The sequence below is a fragment of the Argopecten irradians genome, chromosome 9, assembly GCF_041381155.1.
Source record: "Argopecten irradians isolate NY chromosome 9, Ai_NY, whole genome shotgun sequence".
NCBI classification, from domain to species: Eukaryota; Metazoa; Mollusca; class Bivalvia; order Pectinida; family Pectinidae; genus Argopecten; species Argopecten irradians.
Genome location: NC_091142.1, coordinates 32,820,948 through 32,844,368, shown reverse-complemented (window position 1 = coordinate 32,844,368; position 23,421 = coordinate 32,820,948). Strand labels below are relative to the sequence as shown.

The window sequence follows — 23,421 nt, the reverse complement described above, 5'->3', positions numbered from 1 at the left end:
TATGTTCTAACTTACATCTGGTTGTATACTAGGCTCTACTGGTCCTTGTTGCTATGTTCTAACTTACATCTGGTTGTATACTAGGCTCTACTGGTCCTTGTTGCTATGTTCTAACTTACATCTGGTTGTATACTAGGCTCTACTGGTCCTTGTTGCTATGTTCTAACTTACATCTGGTTGTATACTAGGCTCTGCTGGTCCTTGTTGCTATGTTCTAACTTACATCTGGTTGTATACTAGGCTATGCTGGTCCTTGTTGCTATATTCTAACTTACATCTGGTTGTATACTAGGCTCTACTGGTCCTTGTTGCTATGTTCTAACTTACATCTGGTTGTATACTAGGCTCTACTGGTCCTTGTTGCTATGTTCTAACTTACATCTGGTTGTATACTAGGCTCTACTGGTCCTTGTTGCTATGTTCTAACTTACATCTGGTTGTATACTAGGCTCTGCTGGTCCTTGTTGCTATGTTCTAACTTACATCTGGTTGTATACTAGGCTGTGCTGGTCCTTGTTGCTATGTTCTAACTTACATCTGGTTGTATACTAGGCTCTGCTGGTCCTTGTTGCTATGTTCTAACTTACATCTGGTTGTATACTAGGCTCTAATGGTCCTTGTTGCTATGTTCTAACTTACATCTGGTTGTATACTAGGCTGTGCTGGTCCTTGTTGCTATGTTCTAACTTACATCTGGTTGTATACTAGGCTGTGCTGGTCCTTGTTGCTATGTTCTAACTTACATCTGGTTGTATACTAGGCTTGCTGTTGCATCCTTGTTGCTAGCTGTTCTAAACTTACATCTGGTTGTATACTAGGCTCTACTGGTCCTTGTTGCTATGTTCTAACTTACATCTGGTTGTATACTAGGCTCTACTGGTCCTTGTTGCTATGTTCTAACTTACATGTGGTTGTATACTAGGCTCTACTGGTCCTTGTTGCTATGTTCTAACTTACATCTGGTTGTATACTAGGCTCTACTGGTCCTTGTTGCTATGTTCTAACTTACATCTGGTTGTATACTAGGCTCTGCTGGTCCTTGTTGCTATGTTCTAACTTACATCTGGTTGTATTCTAGGCTGTGCTGGTCCTTGTTGCTATGTTCTAACTTACATCTGGTTGTATTCTAGGCTGTGCTGGTCCTTGTTGCTATGTTCTAACTTACATCTGGTTGTATACTAGGCTGTGCTGGTCCTTGTTGCTATGTTCTAACTTACATCTGGTTGTATACTAGGCTCTACTGGTCCTTGTTGCTATGTTCTAACTTACATCTGGTTGTATACTAGGCTCTGCTGGTCCTTGTTGCTATGTTCTAACTTACATCTGGTTGTATACTAGGCTGTGCTGGTCCTTGTTGCTATGTTCTAACTTACATCTGGTTGTATACTAGGCTCTACTGGTCCTTGTTGCTATGTTCTAACTTACATCTGGTTGTATACTAGGCTGTGCTGGTCCTTGTTGCTATGTTCTAACTTACATCTGGTTGTATTCTAGGCTCTACTGGTCCTTGTTGCTATGTTCTAACTTACATATGGTTGTATACTAGGCTCTACTGGTCCTTGTTGCTATGTTCTAACTTACATCTGGTTGTATACTAGGCTGTGCTGGTCCTTGTTGCTATGTTCTAACTTACATCTGGTTGTATACTAGGCTCTACTGGTCCTTGTTGCTATGTTCTAACTTACATCTGGTTGTATACTAGGCTCTGCTGGTCCTTGTTGCTATGTTCTAACTTACATCTGGTTGTATACTAGGCTATGCTGGTCCTTGTTGCTATGTTCTAACTTACATCTGGTTGTATACTAGGCTCTACTGGTCCTTGTTGCTATGTTCTAATTTACATCTGGTTGTATTCTAGGCTGTGCTGGTCCTTGTTGCTATGTTCTAACTTACATCTGGTTGTATTCTAGGCTCTACTGGTCCTTGTTGCTATGTTCTAATTTACATCTGGTTGTATACTAGGCTCTACTGGTCCTTGTTGCTATGTTCTAACTTACATCTGGTTGTATACTAGGCTCTGCTGGTCCTTGTTGCTATGTTCTAACTTACATCTGGTTGTATACTAGGCTCTACTGGGTCCTTGTTGCTATGTTCTAACTTACATCTGGTTGTATTCTAGGCTCTACTGGTCCTTGTTGCTATGTTCTAACTTACATCTGGTTGTATACTAGGCTCTGCTGGTCCTTGTTGCTATGCTCTAACTTACATCTGGTTGTATTCTAGGCTGTGCTGGTCCTTGTTGCTATGTTCTAACTTACATCTGGTTGTATACTAGGCTCTACTGGTCCTTGTTGCTATGTTCTAACTTACATCTGGTTGTATACTAGGCTCTGCTGGTCCTTGTTGCTATGTTCTAACTTACATCTGGTTGTATACTAGGCTCTGCTGGTCCTTGTTGCTATGTTCTAACTTATGTCTGGTTGTATACTAGGCTCTACTGGTCCTTGTTGCTATGTTCTAATTTACATCTGGTTGTATACTAGGCTCTGCTGGTCCTTGTTGCTATGTTCTAACTTACATCTGGTTGTATACTAGGCTCTGCTGGTCCTTGTTGCTATGTTCTAACTTACATCTGGTTGTATACTAGGCTCTGCTGGTCCTTGTTGCTATGTTCTAACTTACATCTGGTTGTATACTAGGCTCTGCTGGTCCTTGTTGCTATGTTCTAACTTACATCTGGTTGTATACTAGGCTGTGCTGGTCCTTGTTGCTATGTTCTAACTTACATCTGGTTGTATACTAGGCTGTGCTGGTCCTTGTTGCTATGTTCTAACTTACATCTGGTTGTATACTAGGCTCTACTGGTCCTTGTTGCTATGTTCTAACTTACATCTGGTTGTATACTAGGCTGTGCTGGTCCTTGTTGCTATGTTCTAACTTACATCTGGTTGTATACTAGGCTGTGCTGGTCCTTGTTGCTATGTTCTAACTTACATCTGGTTGTATACTAGGCTGTGCTGGTCCTTGTTGCTATGTTCTAACTTACATCTGGTTGTATACTAGGCTCTACTGGTCCTTGTTGCTATGTTCTAACTTACATCTGGTTGTATACTAGACTCTGCTGGTCCTTGTTGCTATGTTCTAACTTACATCTGGTTGTATACTAGGCTGTGCTGGTCCTTGTTGCTATGTTCTAACTTACATCTGGTTGTATACTAGGCTTTACTGGTCCTTGTTGCTATGTTCTAACTTACATCTGTTGTATACTAGGCTCTACTGGTCCTTGTTGCTATGTTCTAACTTACATCTGGTTGTATACTAGGCTCTACTGGTCCTTGTTGCTATGTTCTAATTTACATCTGGTTGTATACTAGGCTCTACTGGTCCTTGTTGCTATGTTCTAACTTACATCTGGTTGTATACTAGGCTCTACTGGTCCTTGTTGCTATGTTCTAACTTACATCTGGTTGTATATAGGCTAGCTCTACTGGTCCTTGTTGCTATGTTCTAACTTACATCTGGTTGTATACTAGGCTGTGCTGGTCCTTGTTGCTATGTTCTAACTTACATCTGGTTGTATTCTAGGCTCTGCTGGTCCTTGTTGCTATGTTCTAACTTACATCTGGTTGTATACTAGGCTGTGCTGGTCCTTGTTGCTATGTTCTAACTTACATCTGGTTGTATACTAGGCTCTGCTGGTCCTTGTTGCTATGTTCTAACTTACATCTGGTTGTATTACTAGGCTCTACTGGTCCTTGTTGCTATGTTCTAACTTACATCTGGTTGTATACTAGGCTGTGCTGGTCCTTGTTGCTTTGCTATGTTCTAACTTACATCTGGTTGTATACTAGGCTCTGCTGGTCCTTGTTGCTATGTTCTAACTTACATCTGGTTGTATACTAGGCTGTGCTGGTCCTTGTTGCTATGTTCTAACTTACATCTGGTTGTATACTAGGCTCTACTGGTCCTTGTTGCTATGTTCTAACTTACATCTGGTTGTATACTAGGCTATGCTGGTCCTTGTTGCTATGTTCTAACTTACATCTGGTTGTATACTAGGCTCTGCTGGTCCTTGTTGCTATGTTCTAACTTACATCTGGTTGTATACTAGGCTCTGCTGGTCCTTGTTGCTATGTTCTAACTTACTGGTTTATCTGGTGTGTTATACTAGGCTGTGCTGGTCCTTGTTGCTATGTTCTAACTTACATCTGGTTGTATACTAGGCTCTACTGGTCCTTGTTGCTATGTTCTAACTTACATCTGGTTGTATTCTAGGCTCTACTGGTCCTTGTTGCTATGTTCTAACTTACATCTGGTTGTATACTAGGCTCTACTGGTCCTTGTTGCTATGTTCTAATTTACATGTGGTTGTATACTAGGCTCTACTGGTCCTTGTTGCTATGTTCTAACTTACATCTGGTTGTATACTAGGCTGTGCTGGTCCTTATTGCTATGTTCTAACTTACATCTGGTTGTATACTAGGCTCTACTGGTCCTTGTTGCTATGTTCTAATTTACATCTGGTTGTATACTAGGCTCTACTGGTCCTTGTTGCTATGTTCTAACTTACATCTGGTTGTATACTAGGCTCTACTGGTCCTTGTTGATATGTTCTAATTTACATCTGGTTGTATTCTAGGCTATGCTGGTCCTTGTTGCTATGTTCTAACTTACATCTGGTTGTATTCTAGGCTCTACTGGTCCTTGTTGCTATGTTCTAATTTACATCTGGTTGTATACTAGGCTCTACTGGTCCTTGTTGCTATGTTCTAACTTACATCTGGTTGTATACTAGGCTCTGCTGGTCCTTGTTGCTATGTTCTAACTTACATCTGGTTGTATACTAGGCTGTGCTGGTCCTTGTTGCTATGTTCTAACTTACATGTGGTTGTATACTAGGCTGTGCTGGTCCTTGTTGCTATGTTCTAACTTACATCTGGTTGTATACTAGGCTCTACTGGTCCTTGTTGCTATGTTCTAACTTACATCTGGTTGTATACTAGGCTCTACTGGTCCTTGTTGCTATGTTCTAACTTACATCTGGTTGTATACTAGGCTCTACTGGTCCTTGTTGCTATGTTCTAACTTACATCTGGTTGTATACTAGGCTTACTGGTCCTTGTTGCTATGTTCTAACTTACATCTGTTGTATACTAGGCTCTACTGGTCCTTGTTGCTATGTTCTAACTTACATCTGGTTGTATACTAGGCTCTACTGGTCCTTGTTGCTATGTCTAACTTACATCTGGTTGTATACTAGGCTAAACTTACATCTGGTTGTATACTAGGCTCTACTGGTCCTTGTTGCTATGTTCTAACTTACATCTGGTTGTATACTAGGCTTTGCTGGTCCTTGTTGCTATGTTCTAACTTACATCTGGTTGTATACTAGGCTCTGCTGGTCCTTGTTGCTATGTTCTAACTTACATCTGGTTGTATTACTAGGCTCTAGCTGGTCCTTGTTGCTATGTTCTAACTTACATCTGGTTGTATACTAGGCTCTGCTGGTCCTTGTTGCTATGTTCTAACTTACATCTGGTTGTATACTAGGCTCTGCTGGTCCTTGTTGCTATGTTCTAACTTACATCTGGTTGTATACTAGGCTCTACTGGTCCTTGTTGCTATGTTCTAACTTACATCTGGTTGTATACTAGGCTCTGGTCCTTGTTGCTATGTTCTAACTTACATCTGGTTGTATACTAGGCTCTACTGGTCCTTGTTGCTATGTTCTAACTTACATCTGGTTGTATACTAGGCTCTATGGTCCTTGTTGCTATGTTCTAACTTACATCTGGTTGTATACTAGGCTGTGCTGGTCCTTGTTGCTATGTTCTAACTTACATACTGGTTGTATACTAGGCTCTACTGGTCCTTGTTGGCTATGTTCTAACTTACATCTGGTTGTATACTAGGCTCTGCTGGTCCTTGTTGCTATGTTCTAACTTACATCTGGTTGTATACTAGGCTCTGCTGGTCCTTGTTGCTATGTTCTAACCTACATCTGGTTGTATACTAGGCTCTGCAGTTCCTGCGAGAGATCACAGGGAGAACTTACTCTAAAGAGGTAGCAGCAAGGTATGTACTGATTACTAGTCATCAAATTGTCTCAGTGATTCAGATTGTCTCAGTGATTCAGATTTATGATTCTACGTTAATGATACATGCTTAAAACAAAACATGAGTTAAAATGTGTAGTCTTAAGACAAAAGATTACCCAGTTTTAGGGTCTTAGTTTAGTCCATGCATCAACTCCATGAAGCTACATTCTGATGCTGACAATGCAATAGTAATATACCAGTCATGGTGGCCACTGTTCTATGCATCTATCTCAAGCATCTGGATAATTTCGATGCTTAACAACTTTTTAGCCTACCATCTTTTGATGACGTTGGGCTATTCAAATCGCTGTTTATCCGTGGTACGTCCATCTTTCCGACCGTCTTTCCGTCCGTTAACAATTCTTATTATCGCTATTTCTCAGAAAGTATTCAAGGGGTCATTCTCAAATTTCATATGTAGGTTCCCCTATGGCCCTAGTTGTACATTTTGGCTTTTGGGACCTATCGGTCAGCAAGATTGTCACCTAGAAGCTATCTTGGATTTTGACAGTGAAAGTTTGTAATCGCTATTTTTCAGAAAGCAATAAAAGGATCATTCTCAAATTTCATATGAAGGTTCCTCTTGGGTCCTAGTTGTGCATAGTGTATTTTGGGACCGATCGGTCAATAAGATGGCCGACAAAAGGCAGCCATTTTGAATATTGATAATTGAAGTTTGAAAAGTAAAGAAAAGATCCATCTGACATTTATCAAACATAGACCAATATTTGGTGGACGCCAAGATCCCTCTGGGATCTCTTGTTAATTGATTGCATACAAACACAAAGATGCATCAAAACCTTGAGCATGGTGTCAAAAATGTTGTATCAGCTTAAAACCTTAGTATCTATATTAGGTTCTGGACTGGATTGATTGTGTGTGGAGGATGTATATTCTCTCTTCTTCTACACATGTACCTTAACATTTTAGATAATAGTTATACATGTGATTCTTCATTGTACAGGGATACAGTGACAGTCCTAGGGAGTGTTCTTACTGTGATGGTACTGTGTGATATACAGACAACGTACCAATGTACTATAGATAACTATAACATCTCTATTGTACAGGGATACAGTGACAGTCCTAGGGAGTGTTCTCACTGTGATGGTACTGTGTGATATACAGATGTACCAATGTACTATAGATAACTATAACATCTCTATTGTACAGGGATACAGTGACAGTCCTAGGGAGTGTTCTTACTGTGATGGTACTGTGTGATATATACAGATGTACCAATGTACTATAGATAACTATAACATCTCTATTGTACAGGGATACAGTGACAGTCCTAGGGAGTGTTCTCACTGTGATGGTACTGTGTGATATACAGATGTACCAATGTACTATAGATAACTATAACATCTCTATTGTACAGGGATACAGTGACAGTCCTAGGGAGTGTTCTTACTGTGATGGTACTGTGTGATATATACAGACAACGTACCAATGTACTATAGATAACTATAACATCTCTATTGTACAGGGATACAGTGACAGTCCTAGGGAGTGTTCTTACTGTGATGGTACTGTGTGATATATACAGACAACGTACCAATGTACTATAGATAACTATAACATCTCTATTGTACAGGGATACAGTGACAGTCCTAGGGAGTGTTCTCACTGTGATGGTACTGTGTGATATATACAGATGTACCAATGTACTATAGATAACTATAACATCTCTATTGTACAGGGATACAGTGACAGTCCTAGGGAGTGTTCTCACTGTGATGGTACTGTGTGATATATACAGATGTACCAATGTACTATAGATAACTATAACATCTCTATTGTACAGGGATACAGTGACAGTCCTAGGGAGTGTTCTCACTGTGATGGTACTGTGTGATATATACAGATGTACCAATGTACTATAGATAACTATAACATCTCTATTGTACAGGGATACAGTGACAGTCCTAGGGAGTGTTCTCACTGTGATGGTACTGTGTGATATACAGATATACAGATGTACCAATGTACTATAGATAACTATAACATCTCTATTGTACAGGGATACAGTGACAGTCCTAGGGAGTGTTCTCACTGTGATGGTACTGTGTGATATATACAGATGTACCAATGTACTATAGATAACTATAACATCTCTATTGTACAGGGATACAGTGACAGTCCTAGGGAGTGTTCTCACTGTGATGGTACTGTGTGATATATATAATGTACCAATGTACCAATGTACAGGGATACAGTGACAGAGGGAGTAACTGTGTGATATATACATCTATAGATAACTGTACAGGGATACAGTGACAGTCCTAGGGAGTGTTCTCACTGTGATGGTACTGTGTGATATACAGACAACGTACCAATGTACTATAGATAACTATAACATCTCTATTGTACAGGGATACAGTGACAGTCCTAGGGAGTGTTCTCACTGTGATGGTACTGTGTTATATACAGACAACGTACCAATGTACTATAGATAACTATAACATCTCTATTGTACAGGGATACAGTGACAGTCCTAGGGAGTGTTCTCACTGTGATGGTACTGTGTGATATACAGATGTACCAATGTACTATAGATAACTATAACATCTCTATTGTACAGGGATACAGTGACAGTCCTAGGGAGTGTTCTTACTGTGATGGTACTGTGTGATATACAGATGTACCAATGTACTATAGATAACTATAACATCTCTATTGTACAGGGATACAGTGACAGTCCTAGGGAGTGTTCTTACTGTGATGGTACTGTGTGATATATACAGACAACGTACCAATGTACTATAGATAACTATAACATCTCTATTGTACAGGGATACAGTGACAGTCCTAGGGAGTGTTCTCACTGTGATGGTACTGTGTGATATACAGATGTACCAATGTACTATAGATAACTATAACATCTCTATTGTACAGGGATACAGTGACAGTCCTAGGGAGTGTTCTCACTGTGATGGTACTGTGTGATATATACAGATGTACCAATGTACTATAGATAACTATAACATCTCTATTGTACAGGGATACAGTGACAGTCCTAGGGAGTGTTCTCACTGTGATGGTACTGTGTGATATACAGATGTACCAATGTACTATAGATAACTATAACATCTCTATTGTACAGGGATACAGTGACAGTCCTAGGGAGTGTTCTTACTGTGATGGTACTGTGTGATATATACAGACAACGTACCAATGTACTATAGATAACTATAACATCTCTATTGTACAGGGATACAGTGACAGTCCTAGGGAGTGTTCTTACCGTGATGGTACTGTGTGATATACAGACAACGTACCAATGTGCCCAGACGATTGCGACTAAGCTGTTAGAGGACTGTAAATCCACGACCACCTGTCCAATGTGAGTTCCATGTAACATGTTTATTGTGACTGTTTATAATGTAGAGATATCCCTGGTAAAAACGACTGTTTATAATGTAGAGATATCCCTGGTAAAAACGCTGTGTAATATCAAGTATATCAAGAAAGTTTTGTAACATGGTTTTTCATTGAGAGAAACGCCACTCATTTTTCAGAAATTAGCCTGGTACTTTTCTCATGTAAATTGATTTAGTAACATATACCTGTACTAGCTGGTCACAAGAACGAATAAAAATGACAGTAAATTTTTTCAAATTCCAAGTTCAGAATTCAACAAAAAAGAACCCGTAAATTGGTCAATGATATTGTATAGTTGTTAGATTTTGTGGGGTGAAAATTCTGTGATCTTTATGCTTAATTGTGGCGTCAATTTCAAACTGTTTATAATCAGTAAAGTTAAAGTTTATTCACAAGTTTTTGGGGAAGTATAATGCAGGAGCTTTTGATGTAGCTTGCGGGTGCGAGGGTTACCGTCTTACTTTCTGAAGCGGGCCGTCCTTTCATGAGCTTTAGTATTTTTTTAACGAAAATTTAAGACATATCCTCAAAATCGTCCGTCTTTAAAGCAAGTAATTAACGTTGTGAAATTTAATGAACTTTACATTGGTGTTTCGTTTGACTCGATTAGACAAGTATTTGTTGAGAAAAATGGTTTTTATTCCTGGTTCATAGGCGTCTCGAGTGGTGTTTAGTAATGTAAAGAGACAGTCACGAATCCTTCTCACTTATAAATCCTTGAATCAGCTATGTATACAGTAGATATCAAACTAAATTACATGCCTCTAGTTCAGTGTAAATCTGTCAAAGGTTTTGTCTTCATCTCATGCAAAATAAAATCAGGATTTTGGTATGTGCTTAGAGTACAAAACCAACACGTTTTCTTTCAGAGCTGGAGTGACAAAAACATTGGAAGCATTTATAACAAGCCACAAGAAAACTCACTTAGACCATTGTATCCGAGCACTGGACAAGTTATCAAAGGCGGGAGGCGTCTTTATCAATAAAATTCTACCCAAGCTACAACACTTCATAGTGGACCATGAGTCACATAGAGGAGTGGGGTCCGACTCAAAATTAAGGTACGTCATCACAGGGAATCCAAATTATATATATACATGGATCTATGAACTGAAAGATTTTGGCTGATTAATCGAGGCTTGCCCAAGGTTAAGTTGACGGAAAATCTATCACAAGTGTTGAGATACCCCCCTCCAACATTTAATCATGCAAGAATAAATATGTTTACAACAGTTACGGAACTTTAAAATTGTCAAAATAGATAAATCCATGGTTTGCACTCGATAACTTAAATATTTATCATCCAATTTCAACCAAATTTTATAAATTGTTTTATATCAATGATTCTGGGATGAATATTCAATAATGGTCAAAATGTGTCAATATTTGACATTAAAATAGTCAAAACAGATAAATCCATGGTTTCAGCTCGATAAGTTTAGTATTTATTGTCCGATTTCAACCAAATTTGGTCTATTTCTTTATATCAATGAGATCTTATATGGGTTCGATACTGGTCAAAATCTGTCAATATTTGCAATACCTACAAGACTTTAAAATTGTCAAAACATGGTTTCTGCTTGATAACTTAAATATTTATCGTCCAATTTCAAACAAATTTTATAAATTGTTTTATATCAATGAGATCTGGGATGAATATTCAATAATGGTCAAAATGTGTCAATATTTGCAAGAGTTACTGGACTTTAAAATTGTCAAAACAGATTAATCCATGGTATCAGCTCGATAAGTTTAGTATTTATTGTCCAATTTCAACCAAATTTGGTCTATTGCTTTATATCAATGAGATCTTAGATGGGTTCGATACTGGTCGAAATCCGTCAATATTTGCAAGAGTTACAGGACTTTAAAATCATCAAAACAGATAAATCTGCTCCATAACTTTTAGTATTCATTGTCCGATTTCAACCAAATTTGAGTATTGCTTTATATCAATGAGATCTTACATGGGTTTGATACTGGTTAAAATCCATCAATATTTGCAAGAGTGACGGGACTTGATAACTTCTAATTATTAATAATATTTTCAACTGTAAATAACTATTTTTGTGATGCTGTGCAGGTAACATATCCATATTCTGTGGAATTCTTGTTAGAACATTGTTATAGTGTTTTATTTTCTTTATTTTTTCAGACAAAACTACAACCAATCTATCACGCGTAACATTACTGTTACCAGTGGGCAGACAAGTAACACACAGTAATCAACTCAAACCTGGATGTACATGTACTCAAACACAAACCTGGATGTACATGTACTCAAACACAAACCTGGATGTACATGTACTCAAACACAAACCTGGATGTACATGTACTCAAACACAAACCTGGATGTACATGTACTCAAACACAAACCTGGATGTACATGTACTCAAACACAAACCTGGATGTACATGTACTCAAAACACAAACCTGGATGTACATGTACTCAAACACAAACCTTGATGTACATGTACTCAAACACAAACCTGGATGTACATGTACTCAAACACAAACCTGGATGTACATGTACTCAAACACAAACCTGGATGTACATGTACTCAAACACAAACCTGGATGTACATGTACTCAAACACAAACCTTGATGTACATGTACTCAAACACAAACCTGGATGTACATGTACTCTAACACAAACCTGGATGTACTGTACATGTGAAAACACAAACCTGGATGTACATGTACTCAAACACAAACCTGATGTACATGTACTCAAACTACCAAACCTGGATGTACCTCGTACTCAAACACAAACCTGGATGTACCTGTACTCAAACACAAACCTGGATGTACATGTACTCAAACACAAACCTGGATGTACATGTACTCAAACACAAACCTGGATGTACATGTACTCAAACACAAACCTGGATGTACATGTACTCAAACACAAACCTGGATGTACATGTACTCAAACACAAACCTGGAATGTACATGTACTCAAACACAAACCTGGATGTACATGTACTCAAACACAAACCTGGATGTACATGTACTCAACACAAACCTGATGTACATGTAACTCAAACACAAACCTGGATGTACATGTACTCAAACACAAACCTGGATGTACATGTACTCAAAACACAAACCTGGATGTACATGTACTCAAACAAACAATACATTGTACTCAAATCACAAACCTGGATGTACATGTACTCAAACACAAAACCTGGATGTACATGTACTCAAACACAAACCTGGATGTACATGTACTCAAACACAAACCTGGATGTACATGTACTCAAACACAAACCTGGATGTACATGTACTCAAACACAAAACCTTGATGTACATGTACTCAAACATGGAAACCTCTGGATGTACATGTACTCAAACATAAACCTGGATGTACATGTACTCAAACACAAACCTGGATGTACATGTACTCAAACACAAACCTGGATGTACATGTACTCAAACACAAACCTGGAATGTCATGTACTCAAACACAAACCTGGATGTAACATGTACTCAAACACAAACCTGGATGTACATGTACTCAAACACAAACCTGGATGTACATGTACTCAAAACACAAACCTGGATGTACAATGTACCAAACACAACCTGGATGTACATGTACTCACAATCACAACCAGGATGTACATGTACTCAAACACAAACCTGGGATGTACATGTACTCAAACACAAACCTGGATGTACATGTACTCAAACACAAACCTTGGATGTACATGTACTCAAACACAAACCTGGATGTACATGTACTCAAACACAAACCTGGATGTACATGTACTCAAACACAAACCTGGATGTACATGTACTCAAACACAAACCTGGATGTACATGTACTCAAACACAAACCTGGATGTACATGTACTCAAACACAAACCTGGATGTACATGTACTCAAACATAAACCTGGATGTACATGTACTCAAACACAAACCTGGATGTACATGTACTCAAACACAAACCTGGATGTACAAACACAAACCTGTACTCAAAACACAAACCTGGATGTACATGTACTCAAACTACAAACCTGGATGTACATGTACTCAAACACAAACCTGGATGTACATGTACTCAAACACAAACCTGGATGTACATGTACTCAAACACAAACCTGGATGTACATGTACTCAAACACAAACCTGATGATGTACTCAACACAAACCTGTGTAACTGTACTCAGACACAAACCTGGATGTACATGTACTCAAAACACAAACCTGGATGTACATGTACTCAAACACAAAACCTGGACACATGTACCTCAAACACAAACCTGGATGTACATGTACTCAAACACAAACCTGGATGTACATGTACTCAAACATAAACCTGGATGTACATGTACTCAAACACAAACCTGGATATATAGTACTCAAACATAAACCTGGATGTACATGTACTCAAAACACAAACCTGGATGTACATGTACTCAAACACAAACCTGGATGTACATGTACTCAAACATAAACCTGGATGTACATGTACTCAAACATAAACCTGGATGTACATGTACTCAAACACAAACCTGGATGTACATGTACTCAAACACAAACCTGGATGTACATGTACTCAAACATAAACCTGGATGTACATGTACTCAAACACAAACCTTGATGTACATGTACTCAAACACAAACCTGGATGTACATGTACTCAAACACAAACCTGGATGTACATGTACTCAAACACAAACCTGGATGTACTCATGTACTCAAACACAAACCTGGATGTACATGTACTCAAACACAAAACTTGATGTACATGTACTCAAACACAAACCTGTGATGTATATGTACTCAAAAACACAAACCTGGATGTACATGTACTCAAACACAAACCTGGATGTACATGTACTCAAACACAAACCTGGACCTGGATGTACATGTACTCAAACACAAACCTGGATGTACATGTACTCAAACACAAACCTGGATGTACATGTACTCAAACACAAACCTGGATGTATGTATGTACTCAAACACAAACCTGGATGTACATGTACTCAAACACAAACCTTGATGTACATGTACTCAAACACAAACCTGGATGTACATGTACTCAAACTCAAACCTGGATGTACATGGTAATCCAAACATAAACCTGTACATGTACTCAAACACAAACCTGGATGTACCTGTACTCAAACACAAACCTGGATGTACACTGTACTCAAAACACAAACTGGATGTACATGTACTCAAACACAAACCTTGATGTACATGTACTCAAACACAAACCTGGATGTACACTGTACTCAAACACAAACCTGGATGTACATGTACTCAAACACAAACCTGGATGTACATGTACTCAAACATAAACCTGGATGTACATGTACTCAAACATAAACCTGGATGTACATGTACTCAAACACAAACCTGGATGTACATGTACTCTCAAAACACAAACCTGGATGTACATGTACTCAAACACAAACCTGGATGTACATGTACTCAAACACAAACCTGGATGTACATGTACTCAAACACAAAAACTTGGATGTACATGTACTCAAACACTTCAAAACCTGGATGTACATGTACTCAAACACAAACCTGGATGTACATGTACTCAAACACAAACCTTGGATGTACATGTACTCAAACAACAAACCTGGATGTACCTGTACTCAAACACAAACCTTGATGTACATGTACTCAAACACAAAACCTTGGATGTAACATGTACTCAAACACAAACCTGGATGTACATGTACTCAAACACAAACCTGGATGTACATGTACTCAAACACAAACCTTGATGTACATGTACTCAAACACAAACCTGGATGTACATGTACTCTAACACAAACCTGGATGTACATGTACTCAAACACAAACCTTGATGTACATGTACTCAAACACAAACCTTGGATGTACATGTACTCAAACACAAACCTTTGATGTACATGTACCAAACACAAACTCAAACAAAACACAAACCTGGATGTACATGTACTCAAACACAAACCTGGATGTACATGTACTCAAACACAAACCTGGATGTACATGTACTCAAACACAAACCTGGATGTACATGTACTCAAACACAAACCTTGATGTACATGTACTCAAACACAAACCTGGATGTACATGTACTCAAACACAAACCTGGATGTACATGTACTCAAACACAAACCTGGATGTACATGTACTCAAACACAAACCTGGATGTACATGTACTCAAACACAAACCTGGATGTACATGTACTCAAACACAAACCTGGATGTACATGTACTCAAACACAAACCTGGATGTACCTGTACTCAAACACAAACCTGGATGTACATGTACTCAAACACAAACCTGGATGTACATGTACTCAAACACAAACCTGGATGTACATGTACTCAAACACAAACCTGGATGTACATGTACTCAAACACAAACCTACAAACACAAACCTGGATGTACATGTACTCAAACACAAACCTGGATGTACATGTACTCAAACACAAACCTGGATGTACATGTACTCAAACACAAACCTGGATGTACATGTACTCAAACACAAACCTGGATGTACATGTACTCAAACACAAACCTGGATGTACCTGTACTCAAACACAAACCTGGATGTACATGTACTCAAACACAAACCTGGATGTACATGTACTCAAACACAAACCTGGATGTACCTGTACTCAAACACAAACCTGGATGTACATGTACTCAAACACAAACCTTGATGTACATGTACTCAAACACAAACCTGGATGTACATGTACTCAAACACAAACCTGGATGTACATGTACTCAAACACAAACCTGGATGTACATGTACTCAAACACAAACCTGGATGTACATGTACTCAAACACAAACCTGGATGTACATGTACTCAAACACAAACCTGGATGTACATGTACTCAAACACAAACCTGGATGTACATGTACTCAAACACACAACCTGGATGTACATGTACTCAAACAAACACAAACCTGGATGTACATGTACTCAAACACAAACCTGGATGTACATGTACTCAAACACAAACCTGGATGTACATGTACTCAAACACAAACCTGGATGTACCTGTACTCAAACACAAACCTGGATGTACCTGTACTCAAACACAAACCTGGATGTACATGTACTCAAACACAAACCTGGATGTACATGTACTCAAACACAAACCTGGATGTACATATGTACATGTACTCAAACACAAACCTGGATGTACATGTACTCAAACACAAACCTGGATGTACATGTGTACATGTACTCAAACACAAACCTGGATGTACATGTACTCAAACACAAACCTGGATGTACATGTACTCAAACACAAACCTGGATGTACATGTACTCAAACACAAACCTGGATGTACATGTACTCAAACACAAACCTGGATGTATACATGTACTCAAACACAAACCTGGATGTACATGTACTCAAACACAAACTTGGGATGTACATGTACCAAACACAAACCTAGATGTACATGTACTCAAACACAATACTTGGATGTACATGTAAAACACAAACTGGATGTACATTGTACTCAAACACAAACTTGGATGTACAACATGTACTCAAACACAAACATGGATGTACATGTACTCAAACACAAAACCTGGATGTAACATGTACTCAAACACAAACCTGTGGTACTCAATTGTACAAACACAAACCTAGATGAACATGTACTCAAACACAAACCTGGATGTACATGTACTCAAACACAAACCTGGATGTACATGTACTCAAACACAAACCTGGATGTACATGTACTCAAACACAAACCTGGATGTAACATGTACTCAAACACAAACCTGGATGTACATGTACTCAAACACAAACCTAGATGTACATGTACTCTAACACAACCTTTGATGAACATGTACTCAAACACAAACTTGGATGAACATGTACTCAAACAATCACATAATTTTTTACATCAAAAAATGCCTGTGTTGTGTTCAAAGTGAAATAGATCAGATTACCTCTGAGACTTTGCTTTATGCTTTATTCCATTTTTTTATTGTATTTTTTCCCTAAGATTTCGGTTTTGTCACACATTATCCAAATTGAAAGCTATGTACGGGCTCCATTCCTAAAGTAGTAGGAACAAAATCCTGAATTTTAAAAAATGTAGATATTCATTCACGGAGATAAACTTTCACAAATTTACTGGGGAGGCAGAAAAGTAAATCACACATGGAAGACAGGTGGTTTACTACATGTGATAAAGATAATCAGAATGTGTTCTTGGCTGTCTAATTCTTAAATGAAATCTTTACAAAAAGACATATATATGTATTCGTTAATTTTATTGAAGATAAAATGGTTTTGATATTAATTGTTATTGTATATGTATGTTTATGTTTTTACAATTTGTTGTATAGTATATGTTATTTGTTTTTATCAATTAAATATGAAATGCAGAATACAAGGGAAATGTTCTGTTATTTTCTATTGATTCCTCAAACTCATTCTCCCCTGAAATTTCTCAATGAATCATACACTCACCTTAATCAGACCAGTCAGACAAAGGTGACAGTATACAAATCGTACTGGTCATAGAAACATTTAAATGATTCACAATTATGACTGGTAGACACAAGAACTAGAACACACGTATGACTGGTAGACACAATAGCTAGAACACACGTAAGGCTGGTAGGTACAATAGCTAGAACACAAGTATGACTGGTAGGTACAATAGCTAGAACACAAGTATGACTGGTAGGCACAATAGCTAGAACACACGTATGACTGGTAGACACAATAGCTAGAACACAAGTATGACTGGTAGGTACAATAGCTAGAACACATGTATGACTGGTAGGTACAATAGCTAGAACACACGTATGACTGGTAGGTATACAATAGCTAGAACACAATGTATGACTAGTAGCAATACTGGTAGGTACATTATGACTAGCTAGAACACATGTAAACACACGTAGACTGGTAGGTACAATAGCTAGAACACAAGTATGACTGGTAGTGGTTACAATAGCTAGAACACACGGTAATGACTGAGGTACAATGGTATGGCTGGTAGGTACAATAGCTAGAACACATGTATGACTGGTAGTGTACACATAGCTAGAACACACGTTATGGCTGGTAGGTACAATAGCTAGAACACACGTATGACTGGTAGACACAATAGCTAGAACACAAGTATGACTGGTAGGTACAATAGCTAGAACACATGTATGACTGGTAGACACAATAGCTAGAACACACGTATGACTGGTAGACACAATAGCTAGAACACAAGTATGACTGGTAGGTACACAATAGCTAGAACACATGTATGACTGGTAGACACAATAGCTAGAACACACGTATGGCTGGTAGGTACAATAGCTAGAACACATGTATGACTGGTAGGTACAATAGCTAGAACACACGTATGGCTGGTAGGTACAATAGCTAGAACATGTGTATGACTGGTAGGTACAATAGCTAGAACACACATATGGCTGGTAGGTACAATAGCTAGAACACACGTATGACTGGTAGACACAATAGCTAGAACACAAGTATGACTGGTAGGTAAAATAGCTAGAACACATGTATGACTGGTAGACACAATAGCTAGAACACACGTATGGCTGGTAGGTACAATAGCTAGAACACATGTATGACTGGTAGGTACAATAGCTAGAACACACGTATGGCTGGTAGGTACAATAGCTAGAACATGTGTATGACTGGTAGGTACAATAGCTAGAACACACATATGGCTGGTAGGTACAATAGCTAGAACACAGGTATTGCTGGTAGGTACAATAGCTAGAACACATACATTTATGACTGGAAGGCACAATAGCTAGGTAGTTCATGTACACAAGTGCAAGTTGTGAAATACTTATATATTTTTTCCTAATTATTGCCTTCTTTTCAGGGCACTATGGTCTTATAGAGTTGTCGAGGGGGATGGCATTATGCCTTATGCCATCCCAAAACAACTCTACAAGACCATAGTGCCCTCAAAAGAAGGTAATCATGTTTTTAGCACATAACAGATTGAAGAAAATAACTAAATGATAAAACAAACAATTAATTATATATATAAAATTTGAATATACTCGCTGCATATTTCGTTGATTACTTTGTTTTTTGTTTGTTTTTTATTTGTTTTTTTTTTTTCCTGTGTAAATTTGTCAGCATTCAAGTATCCAAACCAAACATTGCTTGTTTGCCAGTGACAAGCGCAAATAGCGACAGTGATATGTCAATGTGACATACGTAACAAATTAAAGGTGTGCCAAACTAGTCCCACGGAAAACCATAGTCCCAGACTATGGCTAAATAGTGCCTGGGAACTGAACCAATAAAAACACAAGAAAAAGTCACGTTATGTAATAGATGTTATCCATAACCACTGTCAGTTCTAGGTTACAGGGTAAATACGTAGGATTCTCAATGTTGTGATGGGCATGAACAATCATTTTATTAGGGGGAAAAAATGCTGAATTTCTTTAGAATATCAAGAGGCCCAACGAACTGATATTACCAGGTTCAGATTATTGTCATCCTCGATACCCCAGGGGTTCCGATCACTTACAATCTCTATACCCCTGGACTATCTCGTAGTAAAACTGATGGCAGCTCAGCTAGGTGGACAAAACTGATCCATCGCAGGCCTGGAAAAAATTCTACAGAGAAAAAAACTATAGAGAGAGCGACGCCCAACTTCAAAGCCACACAGTCAACCACAGTGTACCGTTATATATGGCTCTTTTGATGTACATCAAGGGACTTACATGTAATACCTGTTCTGTTGCCTCAAGTTTTACTAGAGATGTACAGTAAAGATTGTATGTGATTTGAACCCCTGGAGTATCGAGGGTATAGATTATGGTGCAAGTTGTGAAATGCTGTTATCCGTAACGAGCGTCATTGATTTCTAAATTAATATGATATATTGGATAAAAAGTGTTGTGTATGAATAGTCATTATAATGGAGAAATCAGTGTTTTGAAAACTTTATCCAAAAATATCATTGTTAGCTCACCTGGCCCTAAGGGCCGGTTGAGCTTATGTCATGGCGCGTCGTCCGTCCGTCTGTCCGTCAACATTTCCTTTAAATCGCTACTAGTCATAGAGTTCTGCATGGATTGTAACCAATTTGGCCACAAACATCCTTGGGGGAGGGGGCAACAGAACTTGTATAAATTTTGGCTCTGGACCCCCCGGGGGCAGGAGAAGCAGGGCCCAATAGGGGAAATAGAGGTAAATTCTTTAAATCGCTACTTGTCCTAGAGTTCTGCACGGATTGTAACCAAATTTGGCCAAAAACATCCTTGGGGGAAGTGGAACAGAACTTGTATAAATTTTGGCTCTGATCCCCCAGGGGCAGGAGGGGCGGGGCCCAATAGGGAAAATAGAGGTAAATCTTTTAAATTCCTACTTGTCATAGAGTTCTACATGGATTGTAACCAAATTTGGCCACAATCATCCTTGGGGGAAGGGAAACAGAACTTGTATAAATTTTGGCTCTGGCCCCCTGGCGGCAGGAGGGGCGGGGCCCAATAGGAAAATAGAGGTAAATTCTTTAAATCAATACTAGTCCTAGAGTTCTACATGGATTGTAACCAAATTTGGCCACAATCATCCTTGGGGGAAGGGAAACAGAACTTGTATAAATTTCGGCTCTGATTCCCCGAGGGCAGGAGGGGCGGGGCCCAATAGGGGAAATAGAGGTAAATCCTTTAAATCGCTACTTGTCCTAGAGTTCTGCATGGATTGTAACCAAATTTGGCCACAAACATCCTTGGGGGAAGGGGAACAGAACTTGTATAAATTTTGGCTCTGATCCCCCGGGGGGCAGGAGGGGTGGGGCCCAATAGGGGAAATAGAGGTAAATCCTTTAAATCTCTACTTGTCCTAGAGTTCTGCATGGATTGTAACCAAATTTGGCCACAAACATCCTTGGGGGAAGGGGAACAGAACTTGTACAAATTTTGGCTCTGGCCCCCTGGGGGCAGGAGGGCGGGGACCAATAGGGGAAATAGAGGTAAATCCTTTAAATCGCTACTTGTCATAGAGTTCTGCATGGAATGTAACCAAATTTGGCCACAAACATCCTTGGGGGTAGGAGAACAGAACTTATATAAATTTTGTCTCTGACCCCCCGGGGGCAGGAGGGGCAGGGGCCAATAGGGTAAATAGAGGTAATATTCTTTAAATCGCTATTTGTCCTAGAGTTCTGCACGGATTGTAACCAAATTTGGCCAAAAAACATCCTTGGGGAAGTGGAACAGAACTTGTATAAATTTTGGCTCTGGACTCCTGGAGGCAGGAGGGCTGGGGCCCAATAGGGAAAATAAAGGTAAACCCTATAAATCGCTACTTGTCCTAGAGTTCTACATGGATTGTAACCAAATTTGGCCATAAACATCCTTGGGGGAAGAGGAACAGAACTTGAATAAATTTTGGCTCTGGTCCCCCGGGGGCAGGAGGGGCGGGGCCCCAATAGGGGGAATAGAGGTAAATCCTTTAAATCGCTACTAGTCCAAGAGTTCTGCATGAATGTAACCAAATTTGGCCACAAACATCCTTAGGGGTAAGGGGAACAAAACTTGTATAAATTTTGGCTCTGACCCTCCGGGGCAGGAGGGGGGGCCAATAGGGGAAATAGAGGTAAGGCTATAAATCGCTACTTGTCCTAGAGTTTTGCTTGGATTGTGACCAAATTTGGCCATAAACATCCTTGGGGGAAGGGGAACAGAACTTGTATAAATTTTGGCTCTGGCCCCCCGGGGCAGGACGGGTGGGGCCCAATAGGGGAAATAGAGGTAAAGCCTATAAATCGCTACTTGTCCTAGAGTTTTGCTTGGATTGTGACCAAATTTGGCCATAAACATCCTTGGGGGAAGGGGAACAGAACTTGAATAAATTTTGGCTCTGACCCCCTGGGGGCAGGAGGGATGGGGCCCAATAGCAGATTTAGAGGTTAATATTAAAATTCCTTCAGAAAAGAAACAATGAACCTGTATTCAGAACATTATATGGCATTACAAACCAGGTGAGCGATACAGGCCCTCTGGGCCTCTTGTTATTAACTGCTATAGCTCATGATCATCGTGTATTTCATCTTTTTTATTTCATCATTTGTCACGACTCTTAAATATCACACATATAAATCACAGGAAAGATGGTACTGCATAAATTCTATTTTTAAACGTACCTGGAATTTCTAAAAATAGTAGGGAATTCCAAATAGCCTAGTATCACGTGATCGTTTACGTTAAATTTGTTTCTTCATGATGGTTTGCCTCCACATTAATTTCGACTAATTAGATATCAATATCATATAGTTCGATGAATTAGAAATGATTAATGTTAAACGTCAGCAATTAATTCCTACGTAAATCAGCTCTCAGTGTCTATTGTTAGTGAGTGTTGCCCGTTGCTATAAATAGCCCTAGATAGTATGCGTCATAGGCCTTCCAAAATTCCCGGAATCCCCGTAAGCGCCATAGTGAAGCTCTACCGCCCGGAAGAGAACAAAATGGAAGTGACTTTGGTTTGTGTTTTTCTGTTTCTACACATTTTTGCTGTTTTAGCACAAGGTAATTATCAGTCGCTTCATTTTCTTGAAAGTGCTTGACTATTTTAATGGGATATACAAATGTAATAAACTTATTGATTACACTAGTGAGGCTGGATAACCGTAACTTGTTATCGCCTCTCTCATAAACGGTCTATCTTATGCCTAACATATTCTATTTGTGCGGAATCAAAAGATAATTATTTTAATTACATTTAAATTAAACAGTAGAAAATTATTTGGCGACATGGATTGCTTCTATTCTCGGGGATGACTCAGAACAGACAGATATTGATCGTTTGACGCACAAACTCCACACAACCAACAAGTAACATCCTACAAATATCTAACAGCCTTAGGCACCACAATACAAAATAACTTACGATGGGACACACACATCAACAACATAACTGCAAACGCTAACAGGACATTAGGATCCTTAAAACGATTAAACAATGGAACATCCTTTCAGTGTCTACAGTACTGTA

General features: G+C 38.9%; 1 protein-coding gene across 1 annotated transcript in view; it reads left to right on the top strand.

Moving 5' to 3' along the window:
- LOC138330715 (protein MMS22-like) overlaps window positions 1–11,647 on the top strand; it is a 47,614-nt gene extending 35,967 nt beyond the window's left edge. The window contains exons 31-34 of the mRNA XM_069278247.1: window positions 5,957–6,015; window positions 9,253–9,384; window positions 10,292–10,483; window positions 11,578–11,647. Coding sequence (XP_069134348.1) covers window positions 5,957–6,015; window positions 9,253–9,384; window positions 10,292–10,483; window positions 11,578–11,647 — 453 coding nt within the window. The remainder of the gene's footprint in view (window positions 1–5,956; window positions 6,016–9,252; window positions 9,385–10,291; window positions 10,484–11,577) is intronic.
- The last annotated feature ends 11,774 nt before the right edge of the window (window positions 11,648–23,421 follow it).